The following is a 22,037-nucleotide window of genomic DNA, read 5'->3' as shown; positions in this document are numbered from 1 at the left end:
TCCTTTTAACTTTTTTTTTTTTTTTTTTTTTGGTGCACATATGAGAATTTAAAACATTACAAACAGTATTGAACATTATTGTTTAATGCTGTTTGATTGACTCAAATCACAGGCTAAAATTGCTGGGTTCTCATTAGCAGTTATAATTCATGAACACAATTGCCATTAAAACATTAGTAAATCCATTTCTGTGAGGCTGACAGGTGGCTGAATCTGAATGACCAGTTCATGCAATGTCCATGTTCAATGGCTTTGTCAGCACAATTGTTTAGCCATGATATTGAGTCTTTTCTCTTTCTATTCAAACAGATGAATTACCCCTGCTGGTCTGGACTGTTTGGGTTTAGAATCATGTTACCCTGCTTACTGCCATCAAAAGATTAACGACTAAGTTACCCGAAACTCTCTTGGTCAGTGGATCTGCCTCAACAAAACACACAACATTGTGTGTGGACGGATTGTGGTCTGATTAAAATGCTGACGACTAAGTACTCTGAAGTTCACTCAGTATACTACAGCGTGCATTCATATATTTCTTTTTTAAGAAAATATGAACTTCATAAGGTTTTATGGGATTACATGTTTGTTTCATTCAGGCAAATGGCAACATTGCTGTTTTCTGCAGTGACAATTTATTGCTATAATAAATATGAAGGTTCAAATCACATTATTAAACATGAATTGGAGTGATACAATAAAAGTAAAACTTTTTTGGCCATTGCCAAAGCATTTCTGCTGCACTGCATGGCAAAATGGAGAGAGTGCAAGAGGGACAGACGGAGGGAAAAAGAAGGGAATTGGCTCATTCCAGTGTCTCAGAAATAGCACAAAATCCTCCCCCTTCTCCCTTACATCACCTCTTACTCTCATTCTCTGGTTGTACCTCTCTTCCTGGAGATGAAAGCTTGTCACGTTCTCTTATGTAACCAAACACAGCCTAACACAGTGGACCCACATTAGGGACTGTGTCTGTATTTCTGGATTCATGTGTTTTGCGTCTGCAGGGAGGGCCTGTGTATTGGGTTTTTCGTACATGGCTGTGAGTGTTGGCACTGCTGTGCTTTCATTTTTGGACAATAATGTCCCACTGGGGCTTGATAAAGACAGTTGGGGAGTCCTGATTAATTCCTACCAGTTTATGACCATCTGTATTAAGTATAAAGGAGCTGGTGGCAAAGCTGGTTTCTTTCTTTAGGAAAAATAGCGAAACCACAAAAATCACGACAAATCTTGAGTCACATACAGTATCTGTAGACTGTTTCTATTTGCTATTTTGGCTATTATAGCTGTTATGATTATTATTATTATTCAAATACTCAAAACATATTTTGAAAAATGAGCAGTGTTTCAAAAGTGCATATAGGACACCAACATCACTGGGACCTTTTCAGTAGCTCTTTCTGCAGGTTACGCCAGTAGATGGCAACAGTGACAGTCTTTATGAGTGTTTCTGTGAATTATTCATTGAACTGATTGGCTATAGATTAATTTATGAACAAAACAAGTGACTGTCTGCATCTGAAATCACATACTTCCCTACTATATAGTAGACGGAAAAACGGTATGTTATATCCGAATCCACAGTATTCGTAAAACAGTAGGCGGAAAGTGCCCAGATGACTCTTGCAGCGAGATTATGAAGTGTGTATCCGATCCCTTTTATTATACTAAAAGTGTAGTAACCATGTTTTTTGGCAGATTGATTACCATTTGTATAACAACAGTTTTACTACAAATACCATGCTCATGCCCCAGTAAAAAAGGTCTAGCAACGACTCCTGGTAGGAACACTCCACTCATATGTAGCTTCCCTACATATAAGTGACTCTTTCTGGGTTACCAAGTGCAAAAACCAGGGTCAGAAATCCAGCCCTCAGAGATTATTGAGACGATAAATGCTACAGGTCAAATTTGCTTTCTGGAGGTAAAGAGATTATTAGCTAGTGGAAACAGAGGTTGCACAACCTTTTTAAATAAGTAGCTATATTTGCCCACTGACCTGATTTCTGTCTTTATATAATCCTATTATGTACAATATTTTTAATATTATAATTTTAATGTTTCTTTTTTATTTATTTTTTTATTTCAGGCCATTTTGTCCCAAGCCCAGGGACATTTCTGAAGCTTAGTAAGCATTTGTACAGAATATTATACTATTCTCAAAAATATCCTTAGAGAGGCATCTTTCCTCTAAAAAGCCATTATTTTTAATGCACAATTCCTTATCTCTAATTTTGCATTTATGCCAAATCTCTAATCACATGTCTGTGTGTTAACAGTGAATTAGCAGGTTTAACCAATGACATCCTTTTCAAAACATACTCAACTATGACGTGTGCAAATCTTCTCTAAATTATGCATGTTAAACATTTAAACTGAAAATACAAACGCTCACAGGAGAAAAGAGCAGAGGCATAAAATGCTGTGGGCCACATCACCACAAACTTCCTGTGTATGTGTGCTAGCATGCTTGACACTGAATCCACACAACAAATGTCCATTAGCTTGCAGTAATTCATAAATACAGTGTATTCCACTCAAGCCTCAGATTGCCCAGCTTGGCTGGTCAGTTAAGATGACGTGTACAGAAAGGAGGGCTGTTAAATGTACGTTACACACTGCTGTTTTGCCATTAATGTGCAGTGAAGTTCCTCTATTCAAAGTAGAAATAAGTGGTTCTCTTCACTGATGGGAGATTAATGGGAAAGATGGTGCTGGCCATTCTTGAAGGAGTGAGAGCTAGCAATTCATTATTGTGTGTAACCACAATTACTTATGCTGACGTCATCATCTCCTAATGAACTTCAAACTGACTATAGTCAAGAAGCCTTTTGTAACTACATGAATTGACAGCAGTTTATTTAAACTTATTCCATCACAAACCTCACTGTCATTTTTTTACAGCACTTAGCACAAGCCACCAATATATACTCTTTTAGTCACGGGCAACACCCAAACCAACACTCTGCTCTCAAAATGTAAACACAGCCTCTCCCTTGGCTTCCTCTCAAACAGTGGTCAACCTAAAGTGTTACCGACACTCTTTGGTCTGGTTTGTTTGGTTTTCTCTGTGTGTACATGTTCATGGCTAGCAGCGGAACAGCTCCAAAGACACTTCTGAATATGAAAGGAGCATTACTGTATGATATATACAAGATTAAAAGTTCAGTATGAAATTTCTGCACCAATCAGAAATGCAAACTGTTTGTTTGAGTGGCCTGCTGGGCATGACATAAGAACACTGGCTCAACCAAAAGTGTGAATTTGGGGTGGGACTACCTATTTCAATTGCATGAAATGAAAGTATTATTTGAGCTGCCTCTCATACTAGAGCATGAAGTGAGTTGGATGCTTGCTTTGGTAGACCTACAAATGCAGCAAACCCAACGTATCCTAGCAGTGCAAAGACGCCTATTCTCGCGTATTGTGTGTAATACACAGGGACACACCCTCTCTTTTAAAAAGCTGTGGATATTGATTCACGAGTGACATCATCTCAGGTTACGTATGTAACCCTGGTTCTCGAGCTGCGTCGGAAACGCTAGGGGAACGAGAATGCCCACGCCGCCAGACTTCCAAATCTCTGCCTAGTGTGGAAGACTGCACAGCTAGGCCGAGAGAACAGAAAAGCCTGGAGTGGCTAAAGTAGGTGGGGCCCGCTGTCCCGAAGGCCAACTTCTGGAGGAGTGAGTCTTGTCCCCCAAAGGAGAGGGGAGATCAGAGGACTCGAGGCTATGGAATAGCATCCTGATCCACCACTTAGCATAAGCTTCTCTGGCCTCGGCCTCGGCCTCAGCGCACCGCGGAGGAAACGTTTAAGAAGAGGGTGTCTTCCCACTGAATGGCCACCGAGAGTCTCCAGAACTCCCGGGAGCAGAAAAATCGGAGGAAAGGCATACAGGCAAAGCCTCGGCCATGTCTGTACCATGGCATCCAGGCCCAGTGGAGCTGGATGAGTCAGAGAGAACCAGAGGGGACAGTGCGATATCATATGAGTCACAACAGGTCCACCTGAGCCTGGCCAAACACTCTCCATATCTGCTTCACCACCTCGGGGTGAAGCATCCATTCCCCGGGCTTCAGCCCCTGCCTCGACAGGATGTCTGCTCCCATATTGGCGGGCAGGGTGGCCACTCATGACCGCACCCCAACCGGTGAGGGATGCATCCATCGCTAGCATACGTGGCAACAAGGAGCTCCCAGCACCGGGCCCTGAGACATGAACCAAGGTTTCCTCCACATGTCTAAGGCACGTAGGCACCTCCGCGTGACCTTGAGCATGCGAAGCGGATTTCCCCTCGGGGTGAACCCCTTGTTCTTGTGCCACCACTGTAGGGGTCTCATGTACAGCAGGCCAATAGTTATCACATTGAACGCAGCTGTCATCAGCCCAAGCAGTCTGGAACTGCTTGACAGTGAGTGACCGGCCTTCTCTTACTCTCACGACTGAGGTGAGGATCGACTCGAGGGTTGGCAGACCGACCTCCTGAGGGCACTGAGGAGAGACAGGCACCGTGTAATGCGGAGTGAACCTCTCTTCCCCAGAGGGGCTTGCCCTCCGAAGTCCTGAGCCACAGCATCAGGACTCTCATAGCCTATAACGTGGCTTGCTGTCGCCCTTGAAATGCTTTGTCTTTGCATGAGCTTAGACATAGCTGGAGCTTATAGACTTTTCACAATTGACAGACAACAATAAATATGACTGACACACACAGAGCACTTCGCTGACGCTGGCTCCGCCGCACGTGCTTTTATAGCTTCTTGGTCATGACGTCACCCGCCCGTGACGTCCCGCTCAGCTATTGGACTGATTTCACATGTGATTCAGGGCGGGGTCACAGAAGGCGTTCCCCTAGCGTTTTCCCACGCAGCTCGAGTTCCTGAAGAGGAACCACAGCTACTACGTGAAAATGTGCTTTATCTTTTAACAAGCATGCAAATGAAATCACGAACTAATTTCCTGTCTCTGTTTCTGATTTGCACTGCATGTTATTTGTTATGTAAAAAATATAAAAATGCAGAAAACATAAATTGATTATTCAAATCTCTCACATTTGCATGCTTTCAATAAATAAATGAATAAAAAGAAATAAATACATGAAAAAGCAGAAATGTTTCAACGTTGTTCATTGCAAATTTTATAGTTTAGAATTGTATTTGTTTCCAAAAAAAAAAAGTAATTTTGCAATTCCATTTGGTGCCACTAGTGACACAGAAAATACACACGTCACATTTAAGTTCTGTTTTACTGGTATGGACGAAATAAGGTCTGTGTAGTTTTGTTTACACAGTACTAAATTAACATCCACAGATTTATGAAGTCCGTCAGCTAATTAACCAGTTAATAGCTTGTCATTCCTCAACTTTGTATTTGCTCACGTTGTCACCATTAGATCTCAAATGACAGCATTGTCCAAATGATCATTAATGAGGCAATTCCTATCAACACAAATGATCACACACTTACTTTCTAAATAAAGCAATACTATGCATTTATCCATGTGCAAATCCATCAACTCCATGATGCGTAAAAACACGGGTCCATTTCAGCAAATGGTATATGTTTATGACGATTCCCTTATTAATCAATGTTTCCTATAAGCAGTGTTGGGCAGTAACTTGTAACTAGTAACGTAGTTACTGTAATAATATTACGTTTTGCAGTAACTAGTAGTGTAACTAATTACTAATAAGATTTCAGTAATAATATTACAGTTACCATCCATAAAACAGCTTAGTTACTTAGTTACTTTAGATGCCTCAACCCCGCTGATTTCAAATCCAACAATCAAATAATTCCTAGATTTATTTTCATAATTTTCACGACTCGCACATGCATGTGATGTCCCCAGTGCAGCAGGCAAGCTTGGAATATGGAAAAGCTTACATTCAGCAGATAAAAATATTGCATTATATTGATTTTGTCAGGAAAAAAGATGATCTGAGCACTGTTGTGTAAGTTGTGGCTTTACTTTACTCTGGCATTACATCCCACCAACATCCCTCTGATCAGCATGTGGTACATTATATTACTATAATTAAAAATCTTTTTGGAAAATTAAATTTTCTTACAAACTTATGTGATTTGATAAAATACATAATGAAATATAATCGTATATGGGTAACGGAGAAATTACAATTAGCTTCAAGCTACACATGACAATTAATGAGATTAATACAACACTTCTACTTGAATATCACTATCAATCACTAGAATTTTATGGGGAAGATACACAGTTACAACTTCTGTGGAGCGTGAAGAAAAAGTAAATAGTAGTGTAACTAATTACTGTTGCCAGAAAGTAATAAGTAAAGTAACAATATTACTTTTGAAATGAGTAACTAGTAATGAGTAATATATTACATTCTTTGAGTAACTAACCCAACACTGCCTATAAGGAACAAGGGCCTCTGCCTGACCTCTGGCCTTACTTATGGAATATCATGTTGGCACACTCATAATCACACAAGTATGCTACACAAAGGGCAGACTTCCACAAACAACAGTACATGCCACATTTCCAAAGATGGTTGCAAAAACTTTTGACTGTTAACTCTAAAACTTTAATGATAAATCCTTGTCTGACAAGGATACCAGCAGATATATACAGTGGGTACGGAAAGTATTCAGACCCCCTTCAATTTTCAAAGACTTAAACTACTTCAGTCTGTGTGCATTGAATTTATTTAATACACGAGTTTCACAATTTGAGTTGAATTACTGAAATAAATGAACTTTTCCACGACATTCTAATTTATTGAGATGCACCTGTATATACTCCTACCCAATGTTAAAACAAATCAAGACTTGTATTTTCTGTTGTCATGAAACAGCATGAACATTTTTGTGACGTTCCTTGAAGTACCATTCAAGTGCCATTGCATTTTCACCCTATAATGTTGCATTTCAACGCCATGTGTAGTACATGTATAGTTCTGTTTGGCTGACAGGTGGCACAATCTGAATGAGTCGCAATGTCAATGTCCAATGGCTTTGTCAATTGTTTACCTGTGACAATGATTTTTATCTCTCCTCTGTTTTCACACAGATTAATTGCTGCTGCTGTTGTTTTGGTTGAGAATCATGTATCATCACTTATTAGTGAAAACAGACTGCCTCTGCCTCAATAAAGTGAGCTGATCGACAGTGGTCTGACTTATCTGGAACGGAAGCAGAACAGTCAGCACACCATAAAGTCCATTAAAAAGAAAGGTATCAGCTATCTTATCTTGTTTACACAAATGCCTTTCGGCTATATGGAGTCCCTCAAAGACCATTAGAACATTAATTTCTGTGAGGCTGACAGGTGGCTGAATCTGAAGGACCAGTTCATGCACTGTTGAATGGCTTTGTCAGCACAATTGTTTACCTGTGATATTGATTCTTTCTTTTTTCTGTATTCACACAGATGAATTACCCCTGTTGGACTGTTTGGGTTGGGAATCATGTGAGCTCATTGCTTACTGCAGTCACAGCAGCAAAGGTCGAAACTCTCTCAGAACAACAGGCAGTGGTCTGATTAATAGAGTGCATAAAAATGAAAGGTATCAGCTATCTTCCTCTGTTTTCACAGATACACTGCCACATCTCTTGCAGTGAAGCCTCTTCTCCAGTCCCTCCTGCAGCACTTTATACCCCAAGCTCTCACTGTGTGCTTTGTTTTAAGCTCTGCTTAATGTCTTGTTCTATTCTCCCTTCAGAATAAAACAGGACTTTAAATCTACTGTGAATTCAATGGATAGATTTTAAATGAACACTGGTATAGACAGGTTGTTTTGAAATGAACTTTTTTCTTATTTGAAAATTAAATATATAATGTGCAGGTTTTATGCAAAGTTCAAATTACCTTAATAATCACATATGTTCATTTGAATTAGTCTTTCATCAGTTCAAATTTTTGAAATGAGGAATAATTAACCAAAAAAATGAAAAAGCTAACCCTCGTGTCATTCCAAACCTGTTCCTGTACAGTTTACTTTCTTCTGTGGAACTCAAAAGATAATATTTTGATAATATAATTTTTTTATGTTCTTTTTTAATAAAAAATCATAATCATGATGACAGCTCATCATTGGTTTGTGCAATGAGATAAGCAACAGTCAAAAAAATACAGTATACAGTACATAATAAAATGAAGTACTGCCATTTGCATTTATACAGAAAAAGAAATATAAAAAAAAAATGACAATTTTACACCATTTAATTACAGTAAAACAAGTCTTCTTGTATATCTTTTAGATATATTCAAATATATATTGATTTTTTTTTACGTGTTGCATCAGTTCATCATATCATTAATCATTTGACAGAATCATTGCACCCCTTATAAAGGTGAGTAAATGATGACAGGATTTAAATTTTTGTTTGAACTATATTTGGGAGCACAGGAGCAAAATCCGCTAGAGCTTAAATACAGTTCCACCTGCTTTGAGCAAAATCCACCATGAAACCAGAACTCACTGCATTTGGGTGCCCCAGTTTGAGTGTCTAACACCCAATTCTCATGGCCTATGGTATCAAGGCTATTCACAGCTGCTGGGTCTCTAGAGCCGTTGCCCTGCAGCTCTTTAAAAGGATGTCCTGCTCTACTTACTGCTCATAGACAGAACTGGGGGAGATGGGAAGGGGGAGGGGGTAGTCACAGGGTGTCCTAAAAATTAGGAGGAATGGAACAGTAGAGCGTGTATATTACAGTATATGTTGTCATGGACTTTTTTATTTTTGATGTTCTTGCTTTTTGGCTATAGGCATGATAAGCAGTACCTTACTCTGTCCCTTTCCCAGCAGATCATTTTCAGTAGAACATGCCAGAGGTTAGCCAGTATGCTGTGTCAAGGTACTCCACCCTATCTCTCTCCGGTAATTAAGGGGGTCTGGGCTCTACTCTGCTACTGCAGTCTAATTAATGTTAATCACTGTAGGCTTCCTCTGGGGCTGACTTCTGTTCTACATTTACATAGCAAGAATCTGTGCAAGGCTCACTCTAAGGATCGGGTGCCAGTTCGGATGAGAAGAGGGTAAGACATCTCACAACAGGTATGTCTGTCTTATCACTGTCTTATCATTGTCCCATAATCATTCCATGGCATTCAGTGTCCAGTGTTTCGGAATACTGTCTCCAAGAGAAGAGCCTTTGAGTTGTACAATAATAATGAAAATGAGCTTGTAAACAAATGACTCACTAAAGGAGACAAAGAGGGGAATAAATACTAAGGAGAAGGAAAGAAAGAATGAAAGAAATGTGCCTGTGGCCACAAGGTAGATAGAAAAGTGTTCCTGTTTCAGTTTTTCATGCTGACTTATATTGCTAAAAACATATCTTACATGTGTAATGTGTATGTACCAATAATACTCCATTACTTTGTTTATGATGACAATCAAAAGAGATCCCAGCATAATGTTTTCAAGAAGTTTTTGTCCTGTGAAGGACATTGGGAGCAAAGATATTTTGTTTAAGCTGACGTGTCCAGTTAAAAAGCTGGACCAGGCATCAGTTAAGTCCCTTTCCATTTAAATCACAGCCATGCTTCATGACTCAACATAAAGCAACAACAAATATGGACCTGTTATATACCTGACCTCTCCCTATCCCAAGCTTCTGAAACCCTGCTAAACACAGTCCTCAAACACCCAGTACAGCACACACAGCCAGTGTGTAATCTTGTGTGAAAAAAACAAAAACATTATTATAACAGATGATGTGCTTGACTTGATGTGCGTGACATATAAGACCAACATCACAATATTTTGTATGTTTTATTTTGCACATTATGATGATTATGCAAGAGGTACAGAAACTAGAGTCACTTGATTCAGACCTTTTGTAGAGTGTGTTTTTTCTGTCCATGGTTTGAGTATACAGAGATCTGATAAATGAATACTATCCATTTCACCTTTACACCCATTAACAGCTGAGATACAGGTACACTACTGATCAAACATTTGGGGTTGGTTCGACTAAATATGTCTCTTATGCTTAAAAATGCAGTAAAACGGCAAAGATGGCAAAGCTGATTTTTTTCAGTGTCACATGATCCTTCAGAAATCATTCAAATAAAATAATAAACATTTCTTAAAATTAATGTTACTTACTAACAATAATTAATGCTTTTTAATATTTTTGTGAATTTTTTTCATGATTCTTCGATAAAAAGAATGTTCGAAAGAACCGCATTTATTTTAAATAGAAATCTTTTGTAACATTATAAATGTCTTAACCTTCACTTTTGATCAATTTAATGCATTAAAGCATTCATTTCTTTTTTTTTAAATCATATTGACCCCAACTTTTGAACAGTTGTGTACATTTGAGCTTTTGTGCCTATTACAGTACGTTTTACTTATATGTGCCTGAAATTCTTTTCTTACAAATACTAAGAAAATACTTTTCTTATAACCTAACAGGGGGACTTCTCAAATGGTGATTAAATCAGGCCTGTCAGTCATTTTTAAACATACTTTTTATTGATTTATGAAGTCATTGCACTGCCTAATACATCAGAGAAGTCAGAGGTGAGTTCAGTACTGTGCAGTTGTTATCAATTAATGGTCCTTTGTCCAGATCTGGACCCGGTCGGGCATGTTTAAGACTTTTCTGGAAAGAGTTCAGCAACACTAGTTTAAGTTTAGGCACACATATTTGGTTGTGTCTTATCCAAATGCAAAATATTTGTTGGACAAAGATGCAATAATTTTTCCTCACTGAATGGGAGGGTTATAGAACAAAAAGGAAGAACATACTTTTTTTTATTTTTTGTTTTTAATTGATTTGATATTTCCCAATGACAGTTATATGTAGTGTAAGATAACCATTTTCCTTAAGTGGATTCATATTCTCAAAAACATGGACAGATTTTTTTTTTTTTATTGATTTCATCTGTTTTAATACTTTTGTAAAGAAGTGAGGACATTTTAAAATGTTTGACCCCCTTAAATTGTCATCTGTGGCCCACGCAGGAACAAAACTGATAAGAATTATAATTATTAGAAGTCGTGATAACTGATTTTATCTTGTCAGCTCTGTTGGTTTTGCAGTGGTGGGTTTTCTTTCCTAAATGATTCCTAAGCCCCGTACCCTACGGTGGCCGAGAAGTGCAGAGCAGATCACAATTCTGAAAACAAAATAACAAATTACAAACGCAAATGCAAGTCTAAAAAACAAAATAACAATTCAGAAAGCAGAACAACAATTCAGAAAACATTATAACAAGTCAGAAAACACAACGACAGTTCGGAGATGGTATTAAAGTAGCTCAGTTTAAATGTATTGTATGAATTGCCCTTACTCTGGAATAAAAAATACGGGGTGTCTATTTACATTTAGTTAAAAGTTGCTATAAATCATCAGCTTCAGTGGCATAGGTGGATAAGGGTGTGTCTTTGGGTTTTTGACGCGATCGACCCGGGTTCGATCACACCTTTTGCCGAACTTTTTTTTCCTCCCTTTTCAAATCTCGTATTAGCAATGGATTCTATTTACACTAAGTGAAAATAGCAGTATTTTTAGCAATATGCTATTTACACTGTTAAAATAGCAGGATTTATACTATCAAGTATACTAATTGTTGCAAATAGTGGCAATTATCTGCACTTCAGTATTGTAGTACATTATAAAACAGTATGCAATAATAACGTATTGAGTGTAAATTATCATTTTTATTTTAATTATTAAATGGATGCCACCTTATTGGTACAATAAAGCCCTCCCTACACCTACCCTAACCCTACCCGATACTTTATTTTAAACTGTTTGATTATTTCCTTAATTTTTATTGAAATTAAATGCCTTTACGATGTGATACGAGATTTGAAAAGGGAGAAAAAAAAAGTTCGGCAAAAGGCGGGATCGAACACGGGTCGATCGCGTCAAAAACCCAAAAAAACACGCTTATCCACCTGCGCCACTGGAGCTGATATTTTACATTTACTTTTAACTAAATATAAATAGACACCCCGTATTTTTTATTCCAGAGTAAGGGCATACAATACAATACATTTAAACTGAGCTACTTTAATACCATCTCCGAACTTTCTACCACGACTCTGCTGTTCTTCAGCTGGTTCTTCCTGTATACGTTGATTGACAGATGTCTCGTCCAGTCAGCGGTGAGTAATCCCAAACCAATGGCGCTGTCTCAAACTATACCTACCTCTTCCGGTTTGTCTGATTTGTCGTTGTGTTTTCTGACTTGTTATTTTGTTTTCGAATTTGTCATTGTGTTTTCTGACTTGTTATAATGTTTTCTGAATTGTTGTTGTGTTTTCTGAATTGTTATTTTGTTTTTTAGACTTGCATTTGCGTTTGTAATTTGTTATTTTGTTTTCAGAATTGTGATTTGCTCTGCACTTCTCGGCCACCGTACCCTTCTCTATGGCAACCAAATAAATTTGATGAGCATCTTTCAGATTTCAGATTACTCAAGTTTAAAATGAACGTCTGCCCCAACACCCTCTCTTCTGCCCCTCACCATCTCCAAACCCCATCACCCCTTACATACTATTTTAATACCTATAATTGCACCTAGATTTTTTTTAAACATTCCTCCTCAAGAACTAGTCATACCATCAAAGCCATCAACATTATCCATTTAAAGGAGACTACTATAGTAGCAAAAGCAAGCCATCTAATTGTTCCTAATTAGGCTGTTTCAAGATCTGCTACGGGGCATGTAGAACAGTCATGTTGTGGAGTGATTGATTTAGTGTGGGGAGAGGCAGGAAAGTGTCTTCTGCTCTGTGTTTGTGAGAGTTTCAAAACAATGGGTGAGCGGGTCTAGGCTGGAGGGAGTCTGTTGAGGTGAAGGTGATAATGTGTGAATCCTCCCTCTCTGCAGGTACAGAAACAAGAGTTGGAGGTTGGAGATCATGTGATCTTGCTGTGACAACAAACTCATCACAGCCAGGCCATAGCTGAAGACTAAAAAAGACACTCAGAATGCTTTGATTTTGCTTCATTGTTCTGCCTACCACTACATCTCAAGAATGTTCGATGTATACGACTGCTTGACCTGCAGAGGACTACATGGAGTTGTCTTCATACTGTATTTCTTCAAATGCAATGTGAGATTTACGTAGCAACAAAAAGAAAATGGACAGACTTCTCTCTGGTGACGTACAGTGGGTATTGAAACGAATCACCCCCTTTAAAATAATCACATTTTGTTGCTTTGCAGCTGATCTTGCTGTGACAACAAACTCATCACAGCCAGGCCATAGCTGAAGACTAAAAAAGACACTCAGAATGCTTTGATTTTGCTTCATTGTTCTGCCTACCACTACATCTCAAGAATGTTCGATGTATACGACTGCTTGACCTGCAGAGGACTACATGGAGTTGTCTTCATACTGTATTTCTTCAAATGCAATGTGAGATTTACGTAGCAACAAAAAGAAAATGGACAGACTTCTCTCTGGTAACGTACAGTGGGTATTGAAAAGAATCACCCCCTTTAAAATAATCACATTTTGTTGCTTTGCAGACTAAAATAAAGATGGACACAGTTTTTGTTTTATCCAGCTGTATTTACTCAGTGCAACTTAGTACATCCACGTGAAAGATATAACACCAACATGTCAGAAAAAAAAACAGAATCACTGAGTTGGAAAAATGATCACCCCCTTGTGTCAGTATTTTGTTGAACCACCTTTAAGTCTGGGCTCTGACTAGGCCATGCAAGGACATTCACCTTTTTCTCCTTCAACCACTGTGTGGTCAGTTTTGCTCTGTGCTTTGGGTCATTGTCATGTTGGAAAGTAAACCTTCTTCCCATTGACAACTTTCTGGCAGAGGGCAGCAGATTTTCCTCAAGAATTTGACGGTATTTTGCCCCATCCTTTTTTCCTTCAATCCTGACAAGTGCTCCAGTCCCTGCTGCAGAGAAACACCCCATAACAGGATATCACCACCTCCATGCTTTACTGGAGGAATGCTGTTAATTGGATGGCGAGCTGTATTGGATTTCCCCCAGACATGTCGTATTTGACTAGGCCATGCAAGGATCTCCTTCAACCACTGTGTGGTCAGTTTTGCTGTGTGCTTTGGGTCATTGTCATCTTGGAAGGTAAACCTACTTCCCATTCTGGCAGAGGGCAGCAGATTTTCCTCAAGAATTTGACGGTATTTTGCCCCATCCATTTTTCCTTCTATCCTGACAAGTGCTCCGGTCCCTGCTGCAGAGAAACACCCCATAACAGGATATGACCACCTCCATGCTTTACTGTAGGAATGCTGTTATTTGGATGGTCAGCTGTATTGGATTTCTGCCAAACATATTGTTTGGTGTTGAGGCCAAATAATTCAATTTTAGTCTCATCTGCCTCAGAATCCTCGAGGTGTGTTTTAGCAAAGCTCAGTGGTAACTGCATGTGGCCTTTCTTGAGTGCTTTTTTCTTGCAACCCTCTCAAACAAGCCACATTTGTGGAGATTTGTGATATTGTTGTCACATGCACACAATGACCGCTCTTTGTGATAAATTCCTGCAGCTGTTTCATAGTTGCTGTATGTCTCTTGGTAGCCTCTCTGACCAGTTTCCACCTGGCTCTTTCATCCAGTTTGGAGCGACGTCCTGATCCAGGGAGGGTCTGTGTTGTACCAAATACCTTCCACTTCTTAATAGCAGACTTCACTGTGCTTCAATGTATTGATAAAGCCTTTGAACATTTTCGAATCTATCTCGACTTGTGCCTGTCCACAACTTTTCCCCTGAGATCTTTTGACAGTGTCTTGCCACCCATAGTTGATTGTTTGCTTCAGTTGCACTACTAAGGACTGAAAAGCTACATGCAGCTCTTTTCATGCTGAGCTAATCAAAATGACCACAGCTGATCACAGTTGAAAGTCAAACGGCTTTGTGTGCCATTGAGAAGGTGATTAGCTACACCGGATTAAGTTTACAAGTCATTCTTTTTCCAACTCAGTGATTCTGGTGAACTTCTCAGTGATAATTTTTTTCTGACATGTTGGTGTTATAGTAAATACAGCTGGATAAAACAAAAACTGTGTCCATCTTCATTTCAGGCTGAAAAGCAACAAAATGTGATTATTTTAAAGGGGGTGATTCTTTTCTATACCCACTATATGCCGGACTTCTCCAATCATTTAGTTCACCTTTCACTCCAGAAATTTCCATATCCAATCAACAACCGATGTATAGAACCAAGTACTCACTTACCCTACATTTTTTTTCTTATTCGAAAATCCATTATACTTGGATGTTTGTCACAATATGGAAGAATATATCTTTTTTTACTTCTGTTTTATTATTTTTTATTAATCCCCATATGCACAGATTCCTGTTATTTCCATAGTATTTTTCATTCTGTACAATCTGAAATCAAATCCTGCTGTTTATTGTAAACACGCTGTGGGTGTCATTGATACTTTCACATCCCACTATAAGCTTTTAACTGGATCTGTATTTTTACAACCCCAATGACCTGAATGAATTCCTCTTTTACTAAAGCAAATGTTACATACTGTAATAGACAAGCAAAGCGCTGAACTAGCTTTTTTCATCTAATCACATTTCAAAATGTTGGATTGCAGCATTGTTAATAATTAATCACTTGTTTTGTATTTTATCTTTAAGTGACTTTTGAATAAATGTATCTGCTAAATGAATACATTGTTCCCTATATTATACTCTCATTGTTACTTATATTATACTCTCAAAATCCAAGTCCACAAAAAATGAACAAAAAAGCTCATGTCCCCTTATTTAACAGTTTATTTTTTCTTTGTTTAAAAAAGTTGTTATTAACCAGAGATATATATGGGGAAAAGTGAGAATTGATTTGTTTCTCACAAGACAAGTGTGTGACAAGATCCCTAGCAGCTACCATTCTCTATCCCACATTGGTGGGGCTTCCATTGGTAGAGTCTGGGAGGAAGAAGAAATCTGGGAGACATGCAAATTCCCTCATCCAGCAGGTGCATTCACATATCAACCAGTGCATTAATTACCAACACTTTTCCTGTTGTTGTACAGAGCAAGGGCCACTGGAGCATGTAAGATGGCCTCCTGGGAGAATAGGACATTATAGGAATATCGTATAGCACAACTGGGAAGACACATGAGTATGGGCCATATTTTAGGCAAATTGCCTTTATTGTTTGTATAATTTATCTGATTATCATGTTAATATGTGGTAAGTTCCAATCAACCTGATCACCTCTTTTGAATAACATTATTAGCCTCCAAATTACTAGATAAATTCATAACAATTCTCTCTTTCACAACAGCTCTCACTTTCTCTAATATGCTTGAAGATTTTTATTTAATTCCAGTGTTTTATTCGTTTATTGGCTTATATTTTGTCACTGCATAAAACTTCATACTAAATGATGAATTTACAAAATAAACTAACTGACACAGGGGCAAACATGTACACAGACAAATCATCATCCGAAAGCCTCCAGAGAAGTTTGCCGCGTTTTCTGACATCTCATGAGGAAGACCAGCTTTCATCTGTTTCATTAGAGATCTGAAAGCGTTGCCATGACAACTTATTCCCAAGACATACTCTGTAAAAAGCAGCATCTTGCCTGCCAAGGACATGAAAATATCAGGTGCTTTGGAAACCAGCACAAACATCTGCCAGATGACAACAGGATAACAACTCTTTGTCTTTGTCTCTCAAGGTCATGCTCCCACACACATGCAGGAACAATACACAGAGATTGTCTGAGGCATGTCCATTCTGTGTTGGGTAAATCCTGCAGTTCATTCAGATGTATGACTCATTTTTTTATTATTAATTCAGATGCACTGAATAGCTGATTCAATTATCACTGAAAATGCCATAAGGCTGACTTGCACAGATCTGATTCAGAGCTCTTCACAAACACTTCACCACATTATTAATCAATATACAAGTCATGTCAGGAAATGAAATTACATTAATAATAAGCAAAGAATTAATATCCAATTAAATATTATTATGTGCCACATTATTTCAAATATTTTGGTGTGTGTTTTAATCATCCAAATGAAATGACCTTTGTTGCAAATTTGACAAAATGTCAAAGCGTGTCATATTTAAATATCAAATAAATTAATATTTTGTGAATATTTTTTACAATTATAATACAAATAATCTACAAACAAGTGGTACTGTATGGTCATGTGTGTTTCTTGTAGTAAAAGATGTGTACTTCCGTAATGGCACACTTGAACACTTGCCTCTGGCTTTGAGAAGTTCAATGTTGTCTAATCACACACTCACAGAAAAAGTGCATTTGATTAATTGATTCCTGACATAAATCCACTCTACTTCTAACTTTACATCGACATGCCTTGACTCGTTTATCAGTGTTCAGTAGCCTATAGGGTGCAATATCCGGATCTTGGCAGTGTTCCTGGTCTATTACTCCCTATTAAACAGGCATAAAACAAACAGGAAAATCTCACAATTGTCCAAACCAGACTGGCCTTGTAATTGCCATAGATAATGCATACAGTCCTCTTGACCACATTTGGCTGACTTTTTTTTTTTTTTTATCTAAAGCAACTAACATTGCATTGGTAGACATACATTTGACCAGTTCTGGCATTCCCTGGGAATTGAAACCATGACCTTGGCATTGCCAGAGCCCCGCTCTACTGTTTAATCTACAGTATTCAGCAATTACTGTACACATTACAACAGCTAATGCCCACTGAAAAAGTCTCAGGACCAAAAAATGCTTAACACATCTAGCATCTCAAGTGCAGTCTCTCAGACCTCCTGAGAAAAAAAAAGATTTTATCTGCCTTGTGTGTCTTATCTCAAAGCAGCATGGGTACATAAATAAAGAAAAGCCTTTGCCTCGTGATGTATTCTCTTTAATGTTCTCACGGAGTGATTAATTTGTGCACGAGCACGCCTGCGGCAGGGAAGGGAGCTCATGGCGCGTGGCACAGCAGTATTGCAGTCAGAGGAGCTGTCGATCAATGCTACATGCAAGACGCCTGGAATGACTGCACATGTTTTCCCCAGGGTGACCCAAATTAGTTGCTTCAGTTTGATATATCGCTAATAATGCTATAGGAAATGCGAGATTTATAATCTTATCAAACACGCGGTCAAATATATAGACAACCAGTTTCTTCTTGTTTGGCTCAATAGCAACTGTACATTGAGATCAGCTTTCAAAAATATTTCATGGGTCAAATAAGGATGTTGAAAATTATAAAAAGGAGAGATCCTTTAAAAACGATATAAAAACACATAGACCAAGTTATCTGTATTAGCTTTCTAAACATGTTTCATGCATTTAAAAAAAATTTAGCTTAAAAATATAGTTTATAACATTTCTGATTTAAAAAATTTGAACTAATGTCAAGTGGTGTAAGCATCAATTGCAACTTTGCTTGCATCTTAAATACATGAGTATACAACTATCATTATAAAAAAAAAAATATATATATATATATATATATATATAATTTTTGAGTCATAGAATAAGATTTTCTCAGGGTTAAGTCATTGACCTGGGGTGAAAAAAAACTTAAGTATCTCACGAGTTTGCTTGTTTGTTTGTGGGTTTTTTTTTATCACATGACAAAATGGCTCCTTCCATGTTGGTTAAGCCATAGTGACTAGGATGTGGCAGACAAAAGTTTTTCCAAGGTTATATGCTTTACTGTTCATTTTTGAAAGAAAATATCATGCCAAACTATTTAGGCAAAATATCTTTTCAAAGAATCTCAGCCTTTTAATAACGCATTTTTTTTTTGTCTTGACAGTTGTTCATTATAAAAGATATGTACAGATAATTTTTATTTTATAATAAATTGTATTTATGTTTTTTGTATTAATTGTATTTTTAATATCTTTTTTGAGTAGCTCAATTGCACTTTAATATTGGCAGGCTATTCTAATTCAAAGCAACACGTGTTTGGATATATTACAAGTAGTGAACAGCGGGGTTGCCACTTTTAAACTTGTTCATCACTCACCCTTGCATATTTAGAGGAATATGGATCTTCAAAGAGCGCCCAAACACGCCGCTGCCAACGTTGACACAACCCTGCACCTTTTGCGTCAGGTGAGTCGCCGAGGGCCAGGCGTTTAGTCATCTCAAGTTCCTCGTCTCCATCCCCTGGATCACCCAAAACTTCTGTGTCCATATCATCGTTGCCCATTTCAGCTGGCCCTCCGCCGAAACTGTCCAGCGCCTCTTCGGCCTCCCGGTGCTGCCGGTATGTCATCCAGCAGCAGGGCTCCACATCTGTCTCGTCGATGCCCCAGAAGGCCAGCTCTTCCTCATAAAGAGGGCCACAAACATCAGCGGGGCAATGCAACTTGCCAGTCCTATAATAATTGAGAATGTGTGCAAAAACTCCGGGGTGGCGATCAAAGAAAAACTCGTCGATCTGGGCGTCATAGTCAAAGTGACTGTGGGCATCGGGCTCGGCGAGCCAGGCTAAACGAGTGCCGGGGAGAGTGCGCAGCGTGCTGCGGTAGGTCTGGTGTCGAATCCCTCCCACGTTAATCACAACACGGTCTTTCTCGTCGCCCTGGCCCATCTCGTCGCTTAGGCATGTCTCGAGCCCGGGCCAGGCATTACAACGCTGAAAGACCCGGAGGATACATGTGCGCAATTGTTAGGCAACGGAAAAAAGAGAGTGAACTGAATAAACGCAGAAAAACAGGCGCGCAAAGGCAGCTCAACTGCAGGAAACCGCTGCATGAGCGTTTGATGTTCTTGTCAGGTGAATATGGGATTGCCTCCAGATGCCAAGAGAAAATAAGAAATTGCAGACGTTAAATGAATGCAGAGGTTATCATAAATTTACGCTCCGCACCATGAGGTCCAGAGAAGGTGCGAGGCTGATGGCTTGTGGTGCACCGCTGGTGGCAGATGTGTGTGTGTGGTTCTGAACGGACAGCTCCAGCGCGCACACACCCTCCTCTCTCCAAAACGAGACACATGCACTCCCCTTATTCCCAGTAGACGCCTCCTCAAATCCGACAAAGTGGAGGGATAGAGGCTCACTGGAACGGTCACATTTTAAGCGTTTCTTCGATGTAGCATCAGTCGTTTTCTTCAAAGCATGTCCAGATGCCCATTATCACACGCAGTTTGTTGACAAACACCACAGACATCACATCTAGAAAATGTTTTGCCACTGAATATACAGCTATACTCATACAGGAGACGTCAGCTTTGAAGTGGGAGAGGACCGGTCCTTTTAAAAATCTTCTTTTGTCTCCACAATGTCCAGTTTGGCGACGTCCTCCGGTGTTTGTTCGGAAGTGATTGATCGTATCCTCTTTATTTCCACCAAATGAATATTTTCAGTTTCCCTGTCTCTGTCGACCAGTGTGGAGCGAGGTTCGTCATTCCTGCGGAGAGACAACATGAGCCAACCGACGCGCATGCGCAATTGCTGAGTGGATGAGTCGACGCGTGCACATCAGATATTGGGATGGTTTCAGACAGTGAAAAGCTCTATTCAGAAAGACGTGCAGTATTATTGGTAAGACAAATGCTGAAAAAGCGCTGCGCCATGCATGCTTTCCCTCGATATGCAGTTCTGCAGGACTGCATGAGCGCATATGCACTCAGTAGCTTATATAAAAGATAGCCTATTTGCTTTAATGATAATAAAACAGACGATGAACACTATTAACAGCAATTATTATACGATGCAATCAAACTTATAGCAAAATGTGGTAGTTCTGTATGTTGTACAGAACTACCACTATGTACAACTTAAAGGCAGATTACAGTATGTGCTTCGTCTCAGAAAACACATAATGGGATTTATCCCAAATTATCTTGTTCTGCTGAGGAGGAAAAGCAATTAGGCTTCAAAGGAAAGATAATGTCCACTCACACTGGTGAGTTGTTGGTATATGGTCCCATGGGCATCACCTCCACTGTCAGAAACCCATTAACTCGTACAGGGTAGGGATTATCATTGGCAGGCAAAATGTTCAACAACCTCAACATTCATATACTGCTTGTAATATCAATTGAATTAATATCACAACCCTTCGTTATGATATCATAACCTTTATTATTATGTCATAATAAAAAAGGAATGAAGTACGATTTCTGCGTTGGATCAAGTAGGATGTCAAAATTAAACGAGCTCTGAAATTATATAATAGATGAATTTATTATATACAAATAATTATATGAACATACTATAATATAACTATTCATAATAAACGCAATATTTAGTAACCTTCCTACTGGTCACCGTGTTAACTGATGCTATATCGAGAATATTAGTGACATCTAGCGGCAGAAAGTCGTTTGACAGCGCAGTAAGTTACACAGTTGCCGAATTTCATGATAATGATAAAAGATGCATTAATTAATTTATTAATATTTTACATGTAAATAGTCTCCACAAAATGTTCTTTTATATGCGTAAAACATTGCTTCTTGCTGGAAATATTTACAATTAACTGTGGCACTTTGTATATTATCAATATATATAGGCTATTAATGGCATTGTTAAGAGAGTTAGTGTTACTTATTTCACGTGAGAAAATAAAACAGTTTGTCTTGCTCCTTATGAAAAGGTACAGCGCTCCCAGCTTTACTTTTTCTGTTTGAAATCTCTGAAGCTCTGTTTCCTTCACAGCCACAAGGTGGAGACATACACTAATTCTGCATGAATAAAAGGCAAGTAAACATGGCTATTAAAGGCTCATTTTTACCCTTTCCATTGTTTATATTTTCAATCCCACCTGCAACACAGGACATCGATATAGTTATTTTTTAACGACCCAATACGAATTTATAAGCGGTGTCAGAGGATGAGAGCGAGTTCTTTTGAGCTGTATTGTAAATAATGAGACAGATCAAAATCAGTGTTGCCAATTTGGGGATTTTGTCACCAAATTTAGCTACTTTCTCATTGTAGCTGCGACTTTTTTTTAATTTTTTGCGACAAGGAGCTATTTTAGCTATATTTAAATAAAACTAGCGATTTTTTGGATTTTTTATTTTTTACTTGGCCACGCCCTGCCGTAGGCCCGTGACCGCTCACGTTTGCTCTCAATCATGCCAATGAGTCTGCGCAGTCAACACACCAG

At 38.6% G+C, this 22,037-nt stretch overlaps 1 protein-coding gene across 1 annotated transcript in view; it reads right to left on the bottom strand.

The window, feature by feature from the left end:
• kcnc1a (potassium voltage-gated channel, Shaw-related subfamily, member 1a) overlaps window positions 1-19,962 on the bottom strand; it is a 24,018-nt gene extending 4,056 nt beyond the window's left edge. Inside the window, exon 1 of the mRNA XM_016501993.1 lies at window positions 18,941-19,962. Coding sequence (XP_016357479.1) covers window positions 18,941-19,510 — 570 coding nt within the window. The 5' untranslated portion in view covers window positions 19,511-19,962. The remainder of the gene's footprint in view (window positions 1-18,940) is intronic.
• Between the last annotated feature and the right edge of the window lie 2,075 nt (window positions 19,963-22,037).

The sequence above is a fragment of the Sinocyclocheilus anshuiensis genome, unplaced genomic scaffold (assembly GCF_001515605.1).
Source record: "Sinocyclocheilus anshuiensis isolate Anshui unplaced genomic scaffold, SAMN03320099.WGS_v1.1 scaffold154, whole genome shotgun sequence".
Classification (NCBI taxonomy): domain Eukaryota; kingdom Metazoa; phylum Chordata; class Actinopteri; order Cypriniformes; family Cyprinidae; genus Sinocyclocheilus; species Sinocyclocheilus anshuiensis.
The sequence above is the reverse complement of the archived record's forward strand: the minus strand, read 5'-3'. Positions and strand labels throughout refer to the sequence as shown.